The sequence below is a fragment of the Saimiri boliviensis genome, chromosome 14 (genome assembly GCF_048565385.1).
Source record: "Saimiri boliviensis isolate mSaiBol1 chromosome 14, mSaiBol1.pri, whole genome shotgun sequence".
Taxonomy (NCBI): Eukaryota; Metazoa; Chordata; class Mammalia; order Primates; family Cebidae; genus Saimiri; species Saimiri boliviensis.
The window spans coordinates 77516575-77539830 of record NC_133462.1 but is presented as its reverse complement, the minus strand read 5'-3'; the positions used below and the strand labels follow the sequence as shown (position 1 = coordinate 77539830).

General features: G+C 35.9%; 1 protein-coding gene across 18 annotated transcripts in view; it reads left to right on the top strand.

Annotated features, from left to right (window-relative positions):
* Window positions 1–23256, top strand: part of CDC42BPA (CDC42 binding protein kinase alpha) — a 327782-nt gene that overhangs the window by 178938 nt on the left and 125588 nt on the right. For all 18 annotated transcript variants that reach the window (XM_074385301.1, XM_074385302.1, XM_074385296.1 and 15 more), the window contains exons 10-12: window positions 922–1088; window positions 9623–9745; window positions 19939–20072. In XM_074385301.1, coding sequence (XP_074241402.1) covers window positions 922–1088; window positions 9623–9745; window positions 19939–20072 — 424 coding nt within the window. The remainder of the gene's footprint in view (window positions 1–921; window positions 1089–9622; window positions 9746–19938; window positions 20073–23256) is intronic.

Genomic DNA, 23256 nt, shown 5'->3' with positions numbered 1-23256 from the left:
ATTCCAGTGGCTTCATATCTTAACTCCAAATCAAACTTCTTACAAGGCCCTACATGAGTGCCTTACTTTTATCTTTCTGAGTTCATTTTTCCTTATTTACTCAACTCCATCCACACGGGCTGCCTTTCTGGTCTGTGAATATGTCAGACATACTCTTCTTGTCTCAGGGCTTTTGTACTTCTGTCTCACCTGCTTGGAACATTCTTTCTTCTGATACTCCCTTAACTGGTCCCCTTACCCTTCCTTAGCTTTTTCCAAAGTTACTTTCACAGTCACAGCTTTCTTGACTACTTTATCTAAATTCTTATCTCCTCCCCTTCAGTACTTTATTTCTCCCCTTCCTGCTTTGTTTTCTCCTTAGCATTTAACATTTTCTAATGTAATGGATATCTTACTTTGTTTATTTCTGTCTCAGTCACTGGAATATGAGCTCTAGATGGGCAAGGATTTTTGTTTGTTTTGTTCACCACCGAATGTCCAGCAGTTTCGGTATTTTTATTTTAAATTGTATTGAATTAAAGACAGAAACTTGCTTTTGAATTTCAAATTCTAGTAAAGAAGGCTGTGGTTGGTGCTTTTGACTACTATTGTTTCACCTATGTGGTCAAATTGTTTTAAACTACCAATAACCTTTCAGCAGACTTCATTTTCTAGTTTGTGGGGGGTTTTTTAATCAAAATAATTTGGGGAATTTTAAGTTTTTATTTTTTAAAATGCTTCTAAAAATAGTTTATGGTGATTTTACAAAAATTTTTTTGAATCATTTCAGCTAGCTGACTGCAAGATATTCAAATCTGTGTTTTTAAAATGAGCAATTTAAAGATGTTTATGCCACAAATACGGAGTCGGTTTAAAAAACGTTTTTAAACGTTAACTTTTTATCATAGTATGAACCTACATTTTTTTTTTCCTTTTCTTTAGTGTACTTTCTGATCGGAGCTGTTTAAGAGTTACAGCTGGCCCCACCTCACTGGATCTTGATGTTAATGTTCAGAGGACTCTAGACAACAACTTAGCAACCGAAGCTTACGAAAGAAGAATTAAGCGTCTTGAGCAAGAAAAACTTGAACTTACTAGAAAGCTTCAAGGTAAATATATTTTCACTTTTTGAATTGGACTAACAGTGTTATGAGCTGTTTCTTTTTTTGAGACGGAGTTTCGCTCTTGTTACCCAGGCTGGAGTGCAATGGCGCGATCTCAGCTCACCGCAACCTCCGCCTCCTGGGTTCAGGCAATTCTCCTGCCTCAGCCTCCGGAGTAGCTGGGATTACAGGCACGCGCCACCATGCCCAGCTAATTTTTAGTATTTTTAGTAGAGATGGGGTTTCACCATGTTGACCAGGATGGTCTCGATCTCTTGACCTCGTGATCCACCCGCCTCGGCCTCCCAAAGTGCTGGGATTACAGGCTTGAGCCACCGCGCCCGGCCGAGCTGTTTCTTATAAGTGGTTTTATCTTTGAAAAAAAAAATTCTTTTATTAAGTGGTGAAAAATCAAGTTGTAGAAATTTATGCAGGACATAGCATAACACCATTTGTGTAAGATCACACAATTAACAGTAAACAACAACAAAATAGCTTTTGTTTCCTGTGGGTACATATGTACGTTTATAAATGTGTGGGAATACCTTTGGGGATGGGGAAAAATGGGACCCTCCTCACTTCATTATAGCACTTTAATGATTTTTTGTATCTTATTTGCTCAGTCTTTAAGAGTTCTAGCTCCTATCACAATGTCATTCTCTGCAACATGGCTTCTGTCTTATATGGTGATTTTAATATGCACATATGTGAACTTTTTAAGATTATGAGTTAGTTTCTGATTCTTTACCTTCAGTGATTGTTTTCTCTACTCCATTTCATCGACTCCATCCTATGGTACTATTTATAATTCCTCTTTCTCTTTGTCAAATACCTTTGGCAGAATCCCAACCAGTTTTGTGAATACAACTTTGTCTCTGCAACTATGCAACTGAAGACAACTTACTTAAAACACCCACAACATGCTAACTAGTATCAATTCAGTTTCCTGCTTACCTCAAGTCAGCTCTTCATGCTGCCCAGCAGTCCTACTTTGCTTCCCTAGTCTATTTCAGTATCCTGTATTGTAAAATCCAGTGATCATTTCTGTCTTCACCTTTTAACCTGTCAGCAATATTTGGCCCTGTCGAGCATTTATTCTTCCTGATAACACTCTCCTTTTTGGCTTCTGGGACTCTTTATTTCCTGGTTTTCTTTTTCCTCATAAACCAGTCTTTCCCACTCTCCTTTGCTGAGTTCTCCTTAACTCGACCTTTGAATGTTAGAATACTCTCTACTTAAAGCAGGTCTCTAATTGAACAAGGCCTTCCAATGAAGGTTTTCCTGACCACCCTATTGACAGTTTATCGTATATCTATCCCTAGTACTTCTATGTCTTTTTTTTTCTGCTTTTTTCTCTAAAATAAAGAATGATATTTTACTTAGATATTTTATGAATGAAGGAATGTATTTATGGACAAATAATCAAGAACTTGTAACTCCTAAGAGAGAAACAATCAGAGTTTTACAATAATAAAATTTTCCTATCATACTTTTAGAGGCCCAGTAGAGAAAAAGCCTGTGTAGACATCAGTAGGACGGACTATTTTCTGTTTTTCTGTAAGTTGTTAAGATCTCTGCATATGGATTTCTTCCCTTTTGTGACTGAAGTTTTTCTATTTTTTTTAATGTGTGATATACATACAGCAAGGTGTGCAAGCATTCTACTTTTAAGTATAAGGCTAATAAATGTTTGCATATGCATACATTGATGTAATCTTCACCCATACTCATGTGTAGAATATTTCCAGCATAGGATAAAGTGATCACATGCCCCTTCACAGTTTGTAACCTACCACTATGAAATAAACATCATCCTAATTTCTTTGACCATTAATTAATTTTTACCTATTTTTGAACTTCGTATAAATAGCATCATACAGCATATTCTCTTTTGTGTATGGCATCTTTTACTCCACGTTGTTTTTGAGATTCATCCATGTTTTATATATATCAGTAGTTTGCTCTTTTTTTTCTGTATTGCTGTTTCGTATTTCATTGTATATCAGTACTGAAAAATTATCCAATATGTTGTTGGTGAATATTTGGGTTATTTCCAGATGTTGACTACTATAGTAAGATTCTGTGGATATGCTTATATATTTATTTTGATGGTCCCGTGTACTATTTCTCTCAGATATATTCCTGGTCATAGAATTTCTGGGCCGTATAGTAGAGGATTTTCAGCTTTCAATTTAGAAGATATTTTCAAAGAGTTTTCCAAAGTGACTATACCAGTGCATAGTTCTACTACCTCCCCACAAGAACTTGGTATTATCAGCGTTTTTCACTTATAGCCATTCTGGTAGAAGTATAGTGGTGTCCTGCTGTGATTTTAATTTGCGTTTCCCTGAAGAATAATGAGGTTCAATATCTTTTCATATATTTACTATCCATTTGGATATCTAGTCTTGTGAAGTTTTGGTTCGAGGTTCTTGCCCATTTTTCTATTAGTTCTTTATGGATCTTTTTCTTAATAATTCATATGTTACTACTTCACAAACAAGTAGAAACCTTGACATGACTCCTTGTTTGGCTGTTGTTATATAGTTTACCTTAATCTGTGTTATAAATCTTTTAATACATTTTTACTCAATTGTTGCTTTGTTTTCTTTACTAATTAATTTTAAATATCTTTTTATTTATCCATTTATTTACCCATTTGGTGCTTTTTATTTCTCCCTAGTGATCCATATTTCTATCTGGAATTATTTTTTTTTGAGCCTAAAAAACTTCCTTTAGTGTTTTCTTGTAATGTGAGTGTGTTGTGACAAATTCTTGATAGGATTTTGTTTATCTGAAAATGTCTTTATTTTTACCTTCATTTTTGAAGAATACTTGTACTGGGTTAGAATTGTAGCTTGGCAGCTTTTTCTTTCAGGGCTCTACATTTATTATTTCATTGTTTTCTGTAATAATTTCCATAATGTTTCTTGAGAAGCCAGCTGTTAATCTTAATCCTAGCTTTCTTTGTATAAACAAAAAATCCTGGTTGAGATTCACTGAGCTTTTGCAATATTGTTTGATATCTTTTATCAGTTTTACAAACTTCTAAGCAATAATCTCTGTAGATAGTATTTTGCCTCACATACTTTCTCCTCTCCCTCTGGGACGCTAATTGCATGTATGTTGGATGGTGTCTCACATTTTCTTTATGCTCTATTCTGTTCCTTCCATTCTTTCTCTTTTTTTTTCCATGCTTCAATAAGATATTTTCTATTAATCTGCCTTCAGATTCACTAGTTGTGTCTTCTACTGTACCCATTTTGCTGTTAAGTCCATCTAATTAATCTGAATTTTAGATATTATCTTTTTTAGTTCAAGATTATTTGATTCTCTCAATTTTCAGTTCTCTGTTGAAATTCCCCTTATCTTTGTTTATTTTTTTGCTCTATTTTCTTAAACATTTTAATAATATTTTGAGGTCCTTATCTGCTAATTTCAACAACTGAATCATCTGTGAACCTGCCTTTCTGTTTTTTTTCCTTTCATTTGTCATGCTTTTCTGCTTTTCCAAATGTCTCATATGAATGATGTCATGAATAAAAATAACATAGTGAAGGAAGTTTATATTATTTTTACTCCAGAGCGGTTTCTCCCTTTTCATTCCATGAAAAATTGAGCTTGGACAAGACTAAATTGTATTTTTAATTAGACTCAACCTACCTTTGATTTCAAATGTCCGGAATGGGGAGCTAGATAGAGCCTGGTTGGGCCTTTTTGTCCTTCACTTCATAAACTATGGGAAATTTTTTCCACTCTTCAGCCTTCTGCCCTATACCATTTCCAAATTTGGTAAGTGTCTTGATGAAGAGACTGGCCATGTATTTGAAGCAGATTCTCTTCCTCAAGCAGCTCTTTGAAATAATTCTGTGCTATCAGAAATTTCAGTCTGACTTTTCAAAGCTCCCTAACCTCCCATGCAGCCCCCAAGTACAACAATTAAAATATACCATGGGAATAAAAACACCATATGCTTAGGGACTTTGAGATTTCCAAATTGTTGCATCATCCCCACACATCTTTCAGGCGCTTCAAGAAGCGTGTTCTCTCTCAATTTAAGCCAGGCTTGACCTAAGTTCACTCACAGAAATGGATACGGTTTTAGGTAAGAAGCAGTTGTAATTGCCTCTTTACCTCAGAGTGCCTGACTTTTCCATCTCCAACTGGGAAAGCAAAGAGAACTAAGTAAAATAAACCAAGGTTGTTTTTAAAAATAAGATTTTTTTCAAATTATATATTGAATTTTTACTTTTATAGCAGGAGAAACAAAGCCGTAACCTTTTGCTTTCTAGCCCATCCCTTTACGACTGAGAATTTCCTGTTTTGGGTTTTTTTTTTTTTTAATGTTTTGAATTCTTTAATTTGTTCTTTGTATTTTTACATGCAATTAGTGTCATTTACATAGAGCAAAGTGACCAAAAATGTAAGATCATTGGCCTTTGCTATTAAACTTGTTTCGTAGTGACATAGATTAACATTTAAACTGATTCATTCATCTATCAGCTATTTATTGAGTATCAAACAGCCAGTAACTCTTCTGCACATGACTAGGGATATAATAAAAAACAGATAAAGACAAAAATACCTCCCCTGTTATGTTTGCATTCTACTTTGAGGAGACAAACAATAAATCAAATACAAAGTAGGGTCATCTGCTAAGAGTAAGGAAGGTAGAGGAGATATTAGATATTTGATAAGAAAAAGAGAAAATGTGAAATGGTCAGTACGAAGATGAAAAGAGTTAATGAGCTAGGGAAATAGGATTTCCAAGTTATTTAAGTTTAGTAATAATGAATTTTAAATGACTGTGTATTTTTTTCAGCCATTTTCAGCTGCGTGGGTGAAATAATCAAGTAGGGGAAGAGTAGAAATTAGCCAAGATTGGGGGCTTTCTAGAATAAGTACAACAGAGGTGAAAAGGGTAAAGAAATTGAAGATATTTGCAAAGCAGTGATGGACCAAATAATCTAACCAGGATAAGCAAATAAAGAGGAGAAAAGTGGAAAGTGTTAGGAACTCATTGATAGGTATTTCTTATGGGAATGAAGAATTGTTGAAGTGTTCCCTATAGTAGTTACATGTAGGGATAAGAGATAATTTTGGAGGTCATGCATGCAGTTATTGATAATAACAAAGTATATAGTAGAATTTCTCAACCGGTGAACCACAGGCATTTGGGGTGAGGTAATATTTTTCACATGAGAATTGGTTTCATACCGTGAGATATTCAACATTCTGAGTTTCCAGATGTTAAATACTTGTAGCAGTCTCCTCATGGACTGTGTCAGTAACTTATTCCCCTTCTCGTGTCCCCTCCACAGAAGGTGATGGTACCACCTGCAGTAGAGAACCACTAGTTTAGGATATGGCCAGTTAATCTGGGTATGCTGGAGAGAAGTCTGTCAGTTAGATTATTTTGGGCTACAGCTGTGAGAATTCTTAAGTAATATGGATTTATTGTCTCAAGAAGTCAGAAGTAAATGGTTTCAGTGTCAATCTTGGGGTAGCTTCCCTTATTAATTTCTTTGCTTTCCTTACATGATTCCACAATGTTGTAGGCCTCAACTTTCAGACATAAAATTTGGAAGGCAAGGCCTCCCTTCATATACCAGATTCAGTCTTTATATACCAGATTCAGTCTTTGTATACCAGATTCAGTTCATATATCATCTGACTTGACATACCAGACATTTGAGTTATCACATGGTGATGTTCCCTGCTAGTATAAAAAGGAACTAAATAGATTCATTGGCAGAGTACACTAAGAATTTCATCTTCCTATCTGCACATATTCAGAGACCCAAAAAGTGGAAGATTCATTTAGTTTCATATGTCTTTTCATATTAAAACCTCTCTCTGAAGCCCCCTAGTGGACTTCTTCTCAAGGTACCATTTAAGTTCTAACCAGGTCATATACCTAATTCTTGACCAACACTTGCAATGTGGAATGGAATTACCATGATTAATTTAAACCTACCAGTTTTGACTGGGCCCACCTTGCCTATGCACACTGTAGCCTGATAATTGAAATTGGTTCGCAAGGAAGAAGAGACGAAAAGATGTTGGGTAAAAACCAGTGATGTCTGCCATAGGGGATTTATGTGCCTAAGAAGTCAGTGTTAGATGGATTAACATTCTTAGTGATATTAAAGTCACTAAGTATAATAAAAAGAGTAGTAATGGAAAGAAGAGCAGAGAACAACATGTAAAATCCTTATTTAAAAAGATAGTAAGATAAAGAAGACAAGTGGATAACTACAATAAGTGGGAAATGCCCATTTCAGCAGACCTAGGAGTTTTGAGGTGAAGGTGGCAATAATGAGCAAGAATGCCTGCTCCACCTTCATACCTGTGGTAGGTGGGGTACAGGAAGGAAAATAGCTCCTATTAATGTCCATTTGGTATTCTTTGTTTTTTTGTTTGTTTTTTTGAGACGGAGTCCGTATCTATCACCCAGGTTGGAGTGTAATAGCACGATCTCAGCTCACTGCAATCTCTGCCTCCTGGGTTCAAGCGTTTGTATACCTATTATATTCATTCGTTTATTGCATTCATCAGCCTCCTGAGTAGCTGGGATTATAGGCGTTCGCCACCATGCCCAGCCAATTTCTGCATTTTTAGTAGAGAGAGGGTTTCACCATGTTGGCCAGGCTGGTCTTGAACCTCTTGACCTCAGGTGATCCACCCGCCTTGGCTTCCCGAAGTGCAAAGATTACAGGCATGAGCCACCGCACCTGCTTTCCCCCCGGCATTGTGTATTTTTATGTCTCCCCATTTTCTTTCTTTCTCTCTCTTCCTTTCTCTCTCTCCCCCGCCCTTTTCTTTCTCTCTTTCTTCTTTCTTTTTTTTTTTTTTGAGACAGAGTCTCGCTTTGTGCCAGGTACCAGGCTGGAGTGCAGTGGCACAATCTCGGCACACTGCAACCTCCACCTCCCGGGTTCAAGCAATTCTCTTGCCTCAGCCTCCCGAGTAGCTGGGACTGCAGGGACACACCACCATGCCTAGCTAGTTTTTGTATTTTTTCTTTTAGTAGAGATGGGGTTTCACTACTAAAAAGATCGAGGCCAGGGTGGTCTCGATCTCTTGACCTAGTCATCGCCTGCCTCGGCCTCCCAGAGTGCTGGGGTTACAGGCATGAGCCACCGCGCCCGTCCTCTCCCCATTTTCTACTCTCAATTTAGATGTCTTTAAAGAAAATAAAAATAATGGATGTTCTTTTCAAAATAATAAATACAAAAAAGGACCAATCTTTTAGCATGTTTTGAACCCAAAAAGAAAGAAATGTATGAGAAATACTTACTGGATGTAGAAAATCAAGATCAGATGCACAATATAGTATATCTTAAACCTTTAATTCAAATTAACAAGTATTTGTTGACTACTACACATATAGAGATTGCGGTTTACACACACATGCACGCATGCACACCCAAAGTAATCAGTAATGATTCGCACTAACTCATAAAGAATTATGGTAAGGGAGACACTTACTGTGTAAGAATTCCTCCATAAATAGCAGGACACTTATTTTAGAATGAAAGGCAATTTCATTTCTGATGTAAAATGCTAAAAAATGTTTTCTTTGTTCCATATCTTTGATGATATCTGGGAATAAACCTCAGTAGAGTTACTGTTTCTTTAATACTTTGAATTTTCTGATTAGAACTGCAAGATAAGTTAATAATTTCTATTTTACCAGATATTTTAGCGAAATTGATTAGCCATAGTTACCTGTAGATGGGCTTCAACTTTCAGACATAAAATTTGGAAGGCCAGCACTTCTGCATATGTAACATGCCTAACCCTTCATTTGTACATGAGATTCAATTCTTCATACAGCATCTGACTGACATACTGGGCTTTTGAGATATCACATGGTGATGTTCTTGCTAGGAGAAAAAGGCGTTGATTCATTGGCAGAGTACACCAACAGTATTTAAAACCAAAAATCTTACGTATTAGAAGGTGGAGTCTTTTCACACACACACACACACACACACACACACACACACACACACATATATATATTATAATTTTGAAGACGTGTGCAGTAGATTTTTTTTTTTTTTTTTTTTTTTTAAGATAGAGTTTCACTTTGTCTCCCAGGCTGGAGTGCAGTGGCATGATCACAGCTGACTACCACCTCAACCTCCCAGGCTCATGCAATTTTCCCATGTCAGCCTCCTGAGTAGCTGGGACTTCAGGCATGTGCCACCATGCCCTGACATTTTCTATATCTTTTGTAGAGAAAAGGTCTCACTCTGCTGCCCAGGCTGGTCTCAAACTCCTGGACTCAAGTAATCCTCCTGCTTTGGCCTCCCAAAGTGCTGGGATTACAGGCGTGAACCACCGCCCCTGGCCTGATTTTTTATGATTTAATTTTTACGTATTCATATGCGTTTTGTCAATGAGTAGCTGTTTTGATCTATAAACTTGTATAAAGATTTCTCTACAAAGAAATATATATGTTATTAGTTTTAAGAATTTAGAACATGGTGATATTTTTACTTCTTCTTCTTCCTTTTTTTTTTTTTTTAAAGAGTCAACACAGACTGTCCAGGCTCTGCAATATTCAACTGTTGATGGGCCACTAACAGCAAGCAAAGATTTAGAAATAAAAAACTTAAAAGAAGAAATTGAAAAACTAAGGAAACAAGTAACAGGTAAGTATCTGTGGTTCACTGTTAATTCAATTTAGGAAATGTTTAAAAAACTGTTTATTCACACATAAAACATCTATTGAGTACCTGTCTGTGTTACATGATATGAGTTACATGCTAGTCAGGGAAGCTCAAATAAAAATGGGTTCTGCTCTCAAGGAGTTCACATTTTGGTCTGGGAAACAGATAAACAATTAGTTATTGCAATACATATGAAATGGCTATGAGGAAAAATAAATGGAGGTATATGGAGAGTACATAGGAGGAGCACCTAACCCAGACTTACGTGAACAAGGATGGCTTTTTTTGGAAGGCCTATTCATTTTGGAATTTATGTGGCAAAGCATATTTGTGAGAAGAGGAAAAGGTGAATGAGGAAGAAGGACACTAGACACAAGCAGAGTGCGTGTATACAGGCATCAAGAAAGTTTGTTTTGTTTGTTTGTTTGCAGGAAGTGATTTATTAGGCAGAGAGAGACAAGAAGGAGAAAGAGAGAGAGAGAGCAAGCTCTCATGCTGTCATGAGAAGGGGATGTTTTCTTTGTTAATGCAGTTATTTTATCTGTATTAACTGAGATTAAAACTAAATTTGACAAGTGTTTTTATACCTACTATATTTATTCATTTATTGCATTTATTCAACAAATATATATTGAGCATCTGCTATGTAACAGGCATTATTTCAGGCTCTTGGGATGCAACATTAAGCAAAACAGACTAAACAAAAAATTTTTGCTTTGGCCTGGGTGAAGGACAGAAAACAGAAATCAGTAAATATATAACTTTGTAAATGATAACAATATGTTAGAAGGTGATAAGTGCTTTTAAAATAAGAATAGGATAAGGAGAATGAGTCATTTTAAGTATAGTGGCCCAAGGGTAGGCCTGACAGAGAAGGTACATGTTATCACAAACTTAAAGAAGGTAAGGAGGTTAGCTGTACAATTATCTGTGAAATATGTGTTCCAAGTAGAAGGACTAGCCAGTGTAAAGACTTCTAAAATCAAATGTGCCCCAGGTGTTCAGGTAAAACACAGAGTACTACATGGCTAGAGTAGAATGATCAAGCAGGGAGAATGGAAGGAAATGAGTTAGAGAAGTAAAAGGGTGAAAAAGGGCCTTGTTGCCTGATCAGTAGAGCCTTACTGATTGGTGTAAGGTCTTTGGTTTTTACTCAAAATGAAATGGCAGTTTTTTGCAGCGTTTAGAAGCATTACATGATCTGAATAAGTGGAGGGTTAGGAAGAAAAAGCAGAAGGTACTACTTTAACTAGAATTTGTCAGGCCTCTCCGGAAAGGCAGTTTTAGGCAAAAATAAGTGAAAGAGAAGAAGTAATATAATGTAGCATCTTTTATAAAAATGACTTTTTAAAATGCTATGTTAATACTTTTTTATATTAAATATATGGAGATCTTAATTTTGAGCATTATTTATCAATGCTGTTTTGTGTTTTTAAGAGGCTCTACTCCTAAAAAAAAAAACTGTATCTAATTTCTGTTACTTTATCTTTCCAAAAGTAAGTTATTGTAGATTAGGAACATAAGTGAATCATTGACTTTGCTTTGGTACCAACAATAGCATTAAGAGTGTCATTGAATGTCTATGTTAGAGTTGTGTGATACTAAAAAAACAGTAGAACAGAAGACCAGCTAGAATGGTCAGTGATTTGTCTTCAGAGAGGCAATAGGGATTTGGAAAACTTATTCATAAGCCTGTCTCTACTCTTTTTAATAACATGTGGCTTTGAATGGCAGTAGCTTTTGAAAGCTTGCTAATTAATTTTAAAACTGTCTTGAAGTAGGTGGTATTGATGAAAAATATTCAAATCAACAATTAGTTGTTATGCCATTCACCAAAGTAATTGTGAGCTTTTTCGTTAGCTCTATGTAAGAGCTAAATTTTTAACTCTTAAAATGTTTCGCTGTCATTTACAGTAATGTTCTGGCAATATGCAAGGGAAACCTGTGTTGATGTCTAACCCATTGTATATAGATAATGATAAGTAATTCATTTTCTGAGACATTTCCAATGGTATTGTATTTTTAATTTTATTGTTCATGTGTTTTATTTTGTATTCTATAGTGTTGCTGAACTCACTTATTAGTTCTAGGAGGTTTTTTTTTTAAAAAAAAATAGATTTTTTTGGGATTTTTAATTCTGACGATCATGTCATCTGCAGGTGGGAACAGTCTTATTTCTCCATGTCTGATCTGTATGCTTTTTGTTTCCTTTTCTTGCCTTATTGCAAGAACCTGCAGCACTATGTTAAAGAAGAGTGATGAGAAGAACATTCTAGCTTCTCAGTCTTAGGGGAAAAGTGTTCCTATCCCTCTGCTTCTGTATTTCAAAGGGTTTTTAAAATCATTAATGGGTGCTGAGTTTTGTCAAATGCTTTTTCTGTATCAATTGATATGAACATATGATTTTCAAAAAGTAACCTGTTAACATGGTAAATTACATTGGTTGATTAAAGTATTGAACCCAGCCATATATCCCTGGTGTAAACCATGGTCATGGTGTACAATTATTTTTATGTATTGCTGAATTCCATTCCTAATATTTTGTTAAGGATTTTTGCATCTACATACATGAAGGATATTAGTCTTTAGTTTTTCTTCTCTTTTATTTCTTTCTTGTACTGCCTGTTTTTTCTTCCCTTTTCTTTTCTTTTTTCTTTCTTGTACTGCCTGTTTTCTCTCTCAGTGTAGCTGGTGGCTACTGTCACCAGCAGCCACCAGAGGCCTGAACAAAAGAGCACCTGCATGCATCCTTTCTGGAGCAGCCTTGCAGACTGAGTCAGATTTCTGGTACAGCTTCAGTGACAACCTCAATGTGAAAATCTGAGAGTTTTTAGTACTTACAGACCTTGTGGTACATGGCATGCCTATAGGCCACACACCTGGAGGTCAGGGAGTACAGGGAGACACAGAGCCTTGAGCAGGAGAGCATGGCAACTAGCAGTGTATATTAGGGAATAAGGTGTAGGTCACTTTAAGTTTGGAAGCCAGTGCTTGAATGGTCCCTTTAAAGGAGATGGCAGGAAGGCAGGATCCCAGTCTGTTAGTTGGGAGAGGTGTCTCCAGCTTGAGCCCCTAGGGTGTGGTATAGAACTGGAAACTGCATCAAGAGTGACTAAACCCTGCCTCCGAAACAAGAAAGCTAAACCTGCATTCAAAATGGATGCTGAGGCAACATAAATTACGCAGTTATACATGTATTATAAATTTGTGATTTATTTTCAAGTAAAATTATATATGCTATAAATTTATAAATACAGTTGATCCTTGAGCAACATGGATTTGAACTGTGTGGGTCCACTTAAATGCAGATTTTTTTCCAAATCAAATAGAGATTGAAAATACAGTTCTTATGGTTGGATTTACAGGGCTGACTGTGAGATTTGAATATGCATGAATTTGGTATAAGTGGTGGGGACTGGGCTGGAACCAATCCTCCACATACACTGAGGGATGACTGTAATTTACTATAAAATTATACTACAATTGTAAGCATTCATTACACTATCTTTGTCTAGTTTCTGTATCAGGGAAATACTATCTTCATAAAATGAATAGGGAAGTATTCTCTCTTGTTCTTTCTGCAAGAGACCATACAAAGTAAGTGTTCACTCTTTAAGCATTTTGTGGAACTCTCCATTGAAACTATCTGGGTTTGGAGATTTCTTTCGTGATAATTTTCAAAATACACATTAAGTTTCACAATAGTTATTAGGTTAGTCAAATTATCTGATAGTGTATAGGTTGTGTTAGTTTATGGTTTTTTAGGAATTCATTTGGTCTAAGTTGTCAAATATATGTGTTTAGAGCTGGGTCTGATTTAAATCATTTTAGCTGGCTTTACCTGACACCACTCCAGCAGTGGAAATGGGATCGCTGTCTCATTACAGCCAAGTGGAGCTAGAAGTATAGATTTTCCATTTGGCCGTCCTTGACATCCAAGTGATGCCTTCTCATTACTGCTCAGGGGTATTGGGGATTCCAGCCCTCAATAGGATTTCCCTAGACACTTTGGTGGGGGTGGCATTGTACATAAACACACACACACACACACACACACACACACACACACACACTTAAACACACACATGGTGGATGTTGGTAATATTCTGGGCAATAGTGAAAGTTCTTAATCCCTTCTGAAACTACCCTAGAGGGAAGAGGGAGGAGTACCTTATTACTGCCAGGTTGGAGGTGCAAGTCCAGGTTCCCTATGTGGTTTCCACTGACAGTGTGTGTGAGGGGAGGCTTGTTGTCACCTGTGAGGATTAATGTCCTATCTTTTTCTGACACCATACTTGTTTTGTTTTTGAGGCAGTTTCACTCTTGTTACCCAGGCTGGAGTACAGTGGTGTGATCTCAGCTCACTGCAACCTCCACCTCTCCGGTTTAAGCAATTTTTATGTCTCATTCTCCTAAGTAGCTAGGACCAGACCCAGCTAATTTTTTGTATTTTTAATAGAGATGGGGTCTTACTGTATTGCCTGGGCTGGTCTCGAACTCCTGTCCTCAAGTGATCTGCCCTCCTCAGCTTCCTAAAGTGCTGGGAATATAGGTGTAAGTGACCATGCCCAGCTGTTTTTCTGGCACCAGTCTTGCAGATGTGTTTGAGCACCTCATTACAGGCTCATGAGGTTGGAAATCTAGCCCCTGCACTTGTCCGTCGTTGACATGGGTGAATATGGGGCCAGTTTTTTTCTGTGAAGTTTACCTCAAGTAGAACAGTTTTTTTTTGTTTTTTTTTTTTGAGACGGAGTTTCGCTCTTGTTACCCAGGCTGGAGTGCAATGGCGCGATCTTGGCTCACTGCAACCTCCGCCTCCTGGGCTCAGGCAATTCTCCTGCCTCAGCCTCCTGAGTAGCTGGGATTACAGGCACGTGCCACCATGCCCAGCTAGTTTTTCTTTTGTATTTCTAGTAGAGATGGGGTTTCACCATGTTGACCAGGATGGTCTCGATCTCTCGACCTCGTGATCCACCCGCCTCGGCCTCCCAAAGTGCTGGGATTACAGGCTTGAGCCACCACACCCGGCCAGTTATTTTTTAGGAGTTTTCTGTCTTCCTAGTCTGCCCCTTTCCTAATCCTTTGGCTAGAAAGAGGAGGTTTTTACTGGGGCTTTTTCTCTTTATAGCTGTTGTCATTTATGAGTTAACCTTCTTTAGCTCTAATTCTGGGATATGTGAACCAAGAAGAAACTCCAGAAAACTTGCCATTATGTTGTTTGTCAGGTCCCAGTGTCCTGAGGAAGTTTTTCTCTTCACATTTCAGAGTCTTCAGTTTGTTTTATGTGTAATGTCTAGGGTTTTAAGTTGTACTTAATGGGAAGAATGGGAAGTATATCTATTCCATCTTCCCAGAACTCGAAGTCTCCAGTCTGCCAGACTAAGAGTTTAAAATGTAAATCTGTTCATGTCACAGCTTCAGTATACATAGCTTCAGTGGATCCCCATTGCCTCCAGGATAAAGTAGACATTTCTCAATTCTAATGCAAGGCCCTTCATTATTATGCATGTATTTGCCTCTCCAGCTTTGTCTCTTGTTACTACTCCCTAGCTCAGTGATTACTGAACTACTTTTAGTTCTATCCAGTGATGTTCTACTTCCTTCATATACTGTTTTTTTCTTTCCTTCCCTTTAAAAAAAAAAATACACATTGAAGGCTCCCCTTAGGACCTCTGCCTGATGAGTAGCCCCAACTTTAAATAAGCTCTGAAGAAAAAAGTATCCAAAACATCTTCAATCTGCCATTGCTCCAGATACTTCTTGAGAAATGTCTTTGTGTATACAGATACCCACCATTAATGACTTTTTATCTTGTGTTTCCCAGCAGCAGGGTTCACCAGTATTCTTAAGTTCCTAGAAAAATGTAACAAATTTGTAATTATTGACAACTTGTTTTTAGTATTTGCTTCTTTACCATACTCTGAGCTCCTAAAAGTGAGGAGCAGGTTATAGTAGGTTTTCCTACTATATTCCTAGTGCCAAGCTCATTGCCATTATTGTATAACAGACACTAAATATATATTTGTTGAGTATTTGCAGATGAAAATAAAAATTTTTTAAATAAAAAATTTATACCTCATTGAATATTTTTATATGAGAATATAATGGGATTTTTTTTTGTTTCCTAAAGGGAAACTTTATTGTAATCCGTAATGTAACTTTTTGAAACTCTTGATTCTTATGCTGCCTTGAGTTTGGGGATATGTGCCTCTGTGTACTGTTTGTTTCTCCAATCTCTCTCTCTCTCTCTCTCTCTCTCTCTCCCCCTCTCCCCCCCCCCCTCCCTCCCTCCCCTCCCCACCTCCTGCTGTGGATAGGGAAGACTGATAATAAGGGAGCCTAGTTTTACTGATTATAATTAGAAGTAAAATTTATTTGCATCTCAGAAGAGTTACATAATGGAAAAAATGAAACTATGCTTCTTGTGGATCAGGGAGATGTTTTGGTTATTAGGCCAACCTCCCTCTTACTCTAGTCTTAACCCCTTTCCAGTTTATAGTGTTACTTTGAGTACTGCTTTAATCATGCCCATTTTCTGACCTCTCAATTCCTTTAGCACATATAGCCTGCCACACAATTTGCATTTGATTTTCTATTTTATGATTTTTTTTAAAAGAGTGTTGCTGTTGTCTTTCTAACTTACCTCCTTCAAGATGGAGACCATATGTTATATTTTTCTTCCATGCCATAAAGTGCGAAGAAAATAACCCCAGATGTATGATGCCTTTGTTAAGTCCTCATGACTAACAGGTTAAATTTTATCGTCCTAAATAGCAGCTGTGAGCTAAGAACAATTTAGTTGGTATCAACTAACCCAGTTTCCTAGTACAGCTTTTTCTTTTTTTCTTTTGAGACAAGAGTCTCATTCTGTTGTTCATGCTGGAGTGCAGTGATGAGATCTTGGCTCACTGCAGCAGCCTCTGCCTCCTAGGTTTAAGTGATTCTCCTACATCAGCCCTTCTCGAGTAGCTGGGTTTATACGTGCGTACCACACCTTGCTAATTTTTGTATTTTTAGTAGAGATGGGGTTTCACCATGTTGGCTAGGCTGTTCTTGAACTCCTGACCTAAGGTGATCTGCCCACCTTGGCCTCCCAAAGTACTGGATTTACAGGCATGAGCCATGATGCCTGACCTAGTACAGCTTTTTCTGTTTGTTGACTATAATCAGTTTTTAACAACTTCGTCTAAATGTCATGGCTAATTGTGTTGGATATTTTTAATAGCCTCTTGGTTTCTTTCAGAATTTTAGTCATATTTGCTACTTGTTGTAGTAAAAGTAAAGGCTCTGCTGCCTTACTCATTTTATAGTATTTGACCAAAGGTCAAGACAGTCTGGATTTTTCTTGATCTGGGGTTTTCATGTTTTGGAAATACAAAATTCTGTGTTTTCCAAACTATAAGTGCTGTGTTTTTCTCCATAATGGAGGATTTTATTAAAGATTGGGTGAGGGGTTATCTTTTCCAACACTTCTTAATCCAGTACCTTTTTTTGTGTGTGTGCTTCTCATAATTCACATATTGTTGTTTAAATGAATGTTTTAAGCTTTTAAAAAATTTTTTATTTATTTACTTTTAAAAAGGTTCTGAAATATAAAACAGGGAAATCTGACATATGTTTCTCTAACAACTCCATTGCAAAGCAGCCAAAATGAAAAATGGCTGTAGTAAAAACTAAAATTAACACTATATTGAAATAAATCAGTAAAAATATCCTTAAAGCTTTTAGAAGCTATCCCATGTGATGTCATCTGTTAAAAACTTTATATGATACACAATTTTTATGAAATACTGAATTTTTTTGTTTCTCAGAGCTGTTGAAATAAGTCAGTAACAATAATTTTTTTAAAAATTGAACATGTTAGGGAAGAACACTTCAAAAGTAGAAGAAAGAATGTTCAAAATGGATTACTAAATGTGCCATATTGCTACTCTAAATGGATTTTCCTTAACCATAAAATTTGATTAAAATGAACCAGGAAATGATGGAAGCCATCTGCTTTACATGGTACATTTTTTATTCCTAATTATGCGAAATAAACATAAATTGATATTTACTTTAGAAATTGTTGAAATCCTGGCCAGGCACTTTGGGAGGCTGACACGAGTGAATCACCTGAGGTCAGGAGTTCGAGACCAGCCTGGCCAACATGGTGAAACCCTGTCTCTACTAAAAATACAAAAAATTAACCAGGCATGGTGATACATGCCTTTAATCCCAGCTACTAGCAAAGCTGAGGCAGGAGAACTGGTTGAACCTGGGAGGCAGAGGTTGCAGTGAGCCAGGATCAGGCCATTGCACTCCAGCCTGGGTGAAAGAAATTGTTGAAATTTAAAAACTGTTAAAAACTTAAAATATAAAATATCATTTAAATGTGTTTGAAAGAAATTAAATAGAAATATTCCCATAAGAAGTGCTGAAATTTGATAAGGTGATAAAATACAGTTTTCTGAATATAAGCCTAAACACCATGATTAAAATTAAACACCCTATGATTCTTAGTTTTTTTCACATAAAACATTCATTAAATGATAACTGTTTAGATACTCTGAAAACCAGTTAATATAACTTTGTCTTTAAAAGTTGTTAACTATGCTATTAATAATTATGCTTTCAAAGTAGCTAAATTTTAAATAAATCTATGAATTTATTGCACTTTATATCAGTTATTTTATTTATGGACTCTAGAACTATGCAATGCATGATACACTAATACATTTAAGTTAATTTTTAGACTGCAAGATGCATCTTCACAGGTGAATTGCTCTTCTCAGTAGGACTAACACGTTAGTAACACTACTTCATTTATTGAAAGCATCAGTCACAACAATATACAACACTTTGTGCACTGGTTCCCATACTTTAATGTACAAATGAATGACTTGAGGATTTTGTATAGATTCTGCTTCATTAGGTTTAGATTGGGGCCTGAGATTCTCCATATCTAAGTTCCTAGGGCTCGTTCATGTCACTTGTCTGGGGATGTCACTTAGAGCAGGAATCTCTAATTCCTGGGCCACAGACTGGTACCAGCCGAGTGGGCCACACAGCAGAAGGTAAATGACAGGTGAGTCAGCATTAGGACCTGAGCTCCATCTCAGGCACTAATTCCCACAGAACCATGAACCCGATTGTGAACTGCTCATGCGAGGATCTAGATTGCATTTGCCTCTTACGAAAGTCTAACTGCCTGAGGATCTGAACTGAAACAGTTTCATACTGAAACGATTTCTCCCAACTCCTTCCTGGTCCTTGGAAAAATTGACCTCCATGAAACTGGTCCCTGGTGCCAAAAAGGTTGGGTATTGATGGCTTAGAGTAATAATGTGTAAAGAACAGAAAATAATCCAGAACAGAACTGATAATGAATGTTGTCTAGATTTCTCTGTATCACTGACTTTAGTTCTTTGCTAGTTTGCTTTTGATACCAGAAACATTTCCTATCACTATATTACATTTTAAGGCATATGTTAACATTAATAATTTTGTTGTTTCTTAATAACCCCTTTTATCTGAGAATGTATTTAATAACATTAACTTGTAAGGTGGAGAAGTCAGTGCAAGATTTCCTGGACTCTAGTCTTGGCTCTGATACAGATTTTGCAATGTGACTCTAGGCAAAGTATTCAACTCCCTGAGTTTCTTCATCTGAAAAATAGAATTGATTAGAAGTTTTTCAGATATTTGCTTTTTAGAAATCAGAGTTTGTTCTTCAAATAAACAGTGGTGAAACTAGACTGGGTGATTTGGAACCACACTGTTAGAATCAAAACCGTCTTAAACAGTAATTTGACTAACATCAGCACTAGTATGCTTACCAACACTACAGTAAAACTTGCCAACTGTTTTTTGTTTGGTTTTGTTGTTTATTAGTTTTAAAATTTTTAATTGGTCTGAAGGTGCTGTTTTTGGAAGTTTTTTTGGTTCCTAATAAGTAGGTAAGGCATTTCTGTACATAAGTGTTGCACATCTTCACACTGGCATACGCCATTCACCATCTTTACAGTGAACTGATAGGCATTTAATTGGTCAAGAGTCATACTGGTACACACTGTTGGTAGACCTGACTCCAGATTCAAAATGCTGATTAAAAAAAAAAATTTAGTTGTTTTACCTCAGTTTCAATCATTTGATTTTATGCAAATATTAAAAGAAATCCTGTCTTTTGTTTTTAGAGTCAAGTCATTTGGAACAGCAACTTGAAGAAGCTAATGCTGTGAAGCGAGAACTAGATGATGCTTTTAGACAAATCAAGGCTTATGAAAAACAAATCAAAATATTACAACAAGAAAGGGAAGATCTAAATAAGGTAAAAGATGTTAATAGATTGTTAAAGCTTTTTTTCTATTTTAAATCTTGTATTATAAGAATACTGAAACTCATAATGAATTATAATATGTAGTATATTTTATCTTTTAAAAAGTTGGTTTAAAAATTTAAGAATTATTTTGGTATGTTATTTGATTAGTAGCTAGTAATTAATAAACTCAAATTTTTGAGGCTTTGAAGTTCAGAATCTTGTTTTTTTAAAAGTTAATAGTCAAAGGACTAGATTAAAATTCAATGTTATTGAAAAAACATGAAGAAATAAGAAAATAGTAGAATCTTTAGCATCTATAAAAGAAATTTAAAATGCAAGCATATTTTCATTATAACTTGCTGATAACATTCTTAAAAGAGTATAATTTAAAATTTCTTTGTTTAATTTTTTAAATGTCAGTTTTTATCTTTCAAAGCAGCATGGATAAACAAGCTACTCATTTTCATAAGAACTTTGTGTAACATTTAAGCATTATTTTAAACATCAAGAAAACTTATTGATAGCTAAGGCTCTGTGGCACAGCCCAGTAGAGTGAATAATATTCAAGCATTAGAGAAAATACTTTTCTTGAACCACATGCTGCTAAGCACTGTGACTTTCATAAACAAATAGAAAAATTTGGGGACTAATACTAGCCATTGCAAACAAGAAATCAGTAGTTTATGGCATAGCGTAAGTTGTATTCAATGATGTAAGGTATTAATATAATGCACTGATAATATAGAATGAAAAATTAGCTGAGTGGTATAATCCTGTACTCCCAGCAACTCAGGACGCTGAGGCAAGAGGTTCACTTGAACTTAGTAAGTTCAAGTGGCTGCAGTGAGCCATGATCATATCACTGTACTCCAGCCTGAGCGACAGAGCAAGACCCTATCTCAAAAAAAAAAAAAAAAAAAATGCATTGAATTTATAGACCAATTTAGAGAGAATTGACATCATTACAATATTGTCTTTAAGTTCTTACTATCAATATTGATTACTATTTTTCTGAATATACACACAGATTTCCAGAATAGAATGTATTGTTGTCACTTACATACAGCAAAGAATAACTACATGGCTCCCTTCTGTGCCAACTCTTATCCCCAGAGAGATATCCTGAGAGCTGGCAAGATAAAACCTTACACAGAAGGAGTCTGTATTATAAACGAGGAGCCTTGAAAACATTTGCCGAGGTGTTTATATAGAGGAAAGAAGCAACTGCTTCCTGCTTCCTCCTCTTCTGAGTGAGTTCCTTGGAAATCTACAAAGAAGCATCTTGTGTTCTTTCTCTAATCCTTTGAAATATAGATAAATATTTCTACTGGAAATATAAGCCCAGAGTCTCCTGCCCCACCAAAGGAAGCCCCCTTGGTCCAGGCTCCTACTCTCTCCCACCCCACCTTGAAATGTAAACACATTACCTCCAGAAGGGATATCTCTTAGTTTTCTCACTACTAATTCAATTATAAGTTACTTTTGAAGACTTTCATTTAGCCCAGGTTTCAGTAAAATTTGTTCAGAAGGTACCAACTACAAAAACATAAAAGTTATCTAGAACCTCAGTACAGTGTTGATTAGAAATGGTAATAGCAGGCATCCCCATCTTGTTCAGCAATTTTGAAGAAATTGCCTCTGATATTTCACCACTAACAATGTTTGCTCTAAGTTTTTAATAAATAATTTTTATCAGGTTAAAGAAGTTACCTTCTGTGGCTATTTTGTTAATAGCTTTTTATTTAGAGTGGGTATTGACTTTATTAAATGTGACCTTCTGTGCTCTATTGATATGATTATATGATTCTTGTCCTTTAGTGAGTTGGTGTGGTGAACTACATTGGTAGACTTTTTCTAATATTAAGCCACTGTTACATTTCTGGGTTAAGCCCAAATTTCTCATATATTTTAAATAATATTGTGATAGTATAGATAACATTTATGTAGCAAATACCTGTTCTAATAACACTGTTCTAAATGCTTTGCATATATTAGATTATTTAATCTCCATCACAGCCCCATGAGTTAAGTGGTATTATTATTATTCTCATTTTATGAATGGTGAGACCAGGCACAGAGAAGTTACTTCACTTGCCCAAGGTCATAGAAATAGAAAATGGTGGAGCTAGATTTTCAGCACAAGGAGTTTAGCTCCAGACTTCATGCATATCTACTTTAGATATCACTGGAACTGATTTACTAATGTTGAAAAAGGATTTACATGTTGGTTTTTATCAATGAGATTGTCATGTTATTTTTTTTCCTCTTTTGATATTCAGATTATACTGGTCTCATAGAGTTGAATTTTCTTTTTCTCATAGACCAATGAGTTCTTTATAAGTATCTTTTAAATTTTTCAATGTATGGAGTTTTATCTTTTTTGTTGACTTAACTTAGTTGCAGTGTCACTACAGAACTTGCTCTACCTGGTACTGGTTATTTGAAATCTACTGAGACTTGCTTCATGACCTAGCCTGTTCCATTTTTAAAACATTCAATATGTGCTCTTGAAAATAGCGTGTGATTTAATTTAGAGAGCAAGCTTCTGTGTATGAAGCTTGTTAATTGAGCTTTTCACATTTTCTTTATATTCACTATTTTTTTGCATACTTGGTTTACCTATTAATGATTAAGAAATTGAAATTTTTCATTATAGTGGTGTTTGCCAATTTTTCTCTGAAGTTCTAACAGTTTCTTTTTAATAATTTTGAGACTATCTTATAGAATGCACAGAAGTTCAGGGTAGTATTTCTTTTCAGGGTGTTGAATTTTGTTATGTAGTGATATTTCTTATCCTTAGTAATACATTTTCTACTGAAGTCTAGATTTCATTTCTTAATCTGATATTACAGATGGCCTTTAACTGGTGATTACTAATGTGTATCAATGTGTTTCTACTATCTTATTTTTTGTTTTCTGTTTGTCATGATTTTTGCATGCTGTTTTTTTATCTCCTTTCTTCCCTTCTCAGAATTATTTTGTTTGTTTGTTTTGTTTTGTTTTGTTTTTGAGACGGAGTCTGACACTGTCCCCAGGTTAGAGTGCAGTGACATGATCTCTGCTCACTGCAACCTCCACCTCCCAGGTTCAAGCAATTATCCTGCCTCAGCCTCCCAAGTAGCTGGGATTACAGGTGCCTGCCACTATGCCCAGCTAATTTTTGTATTTTTAGTAGAGATGAGGTTTCACTGTT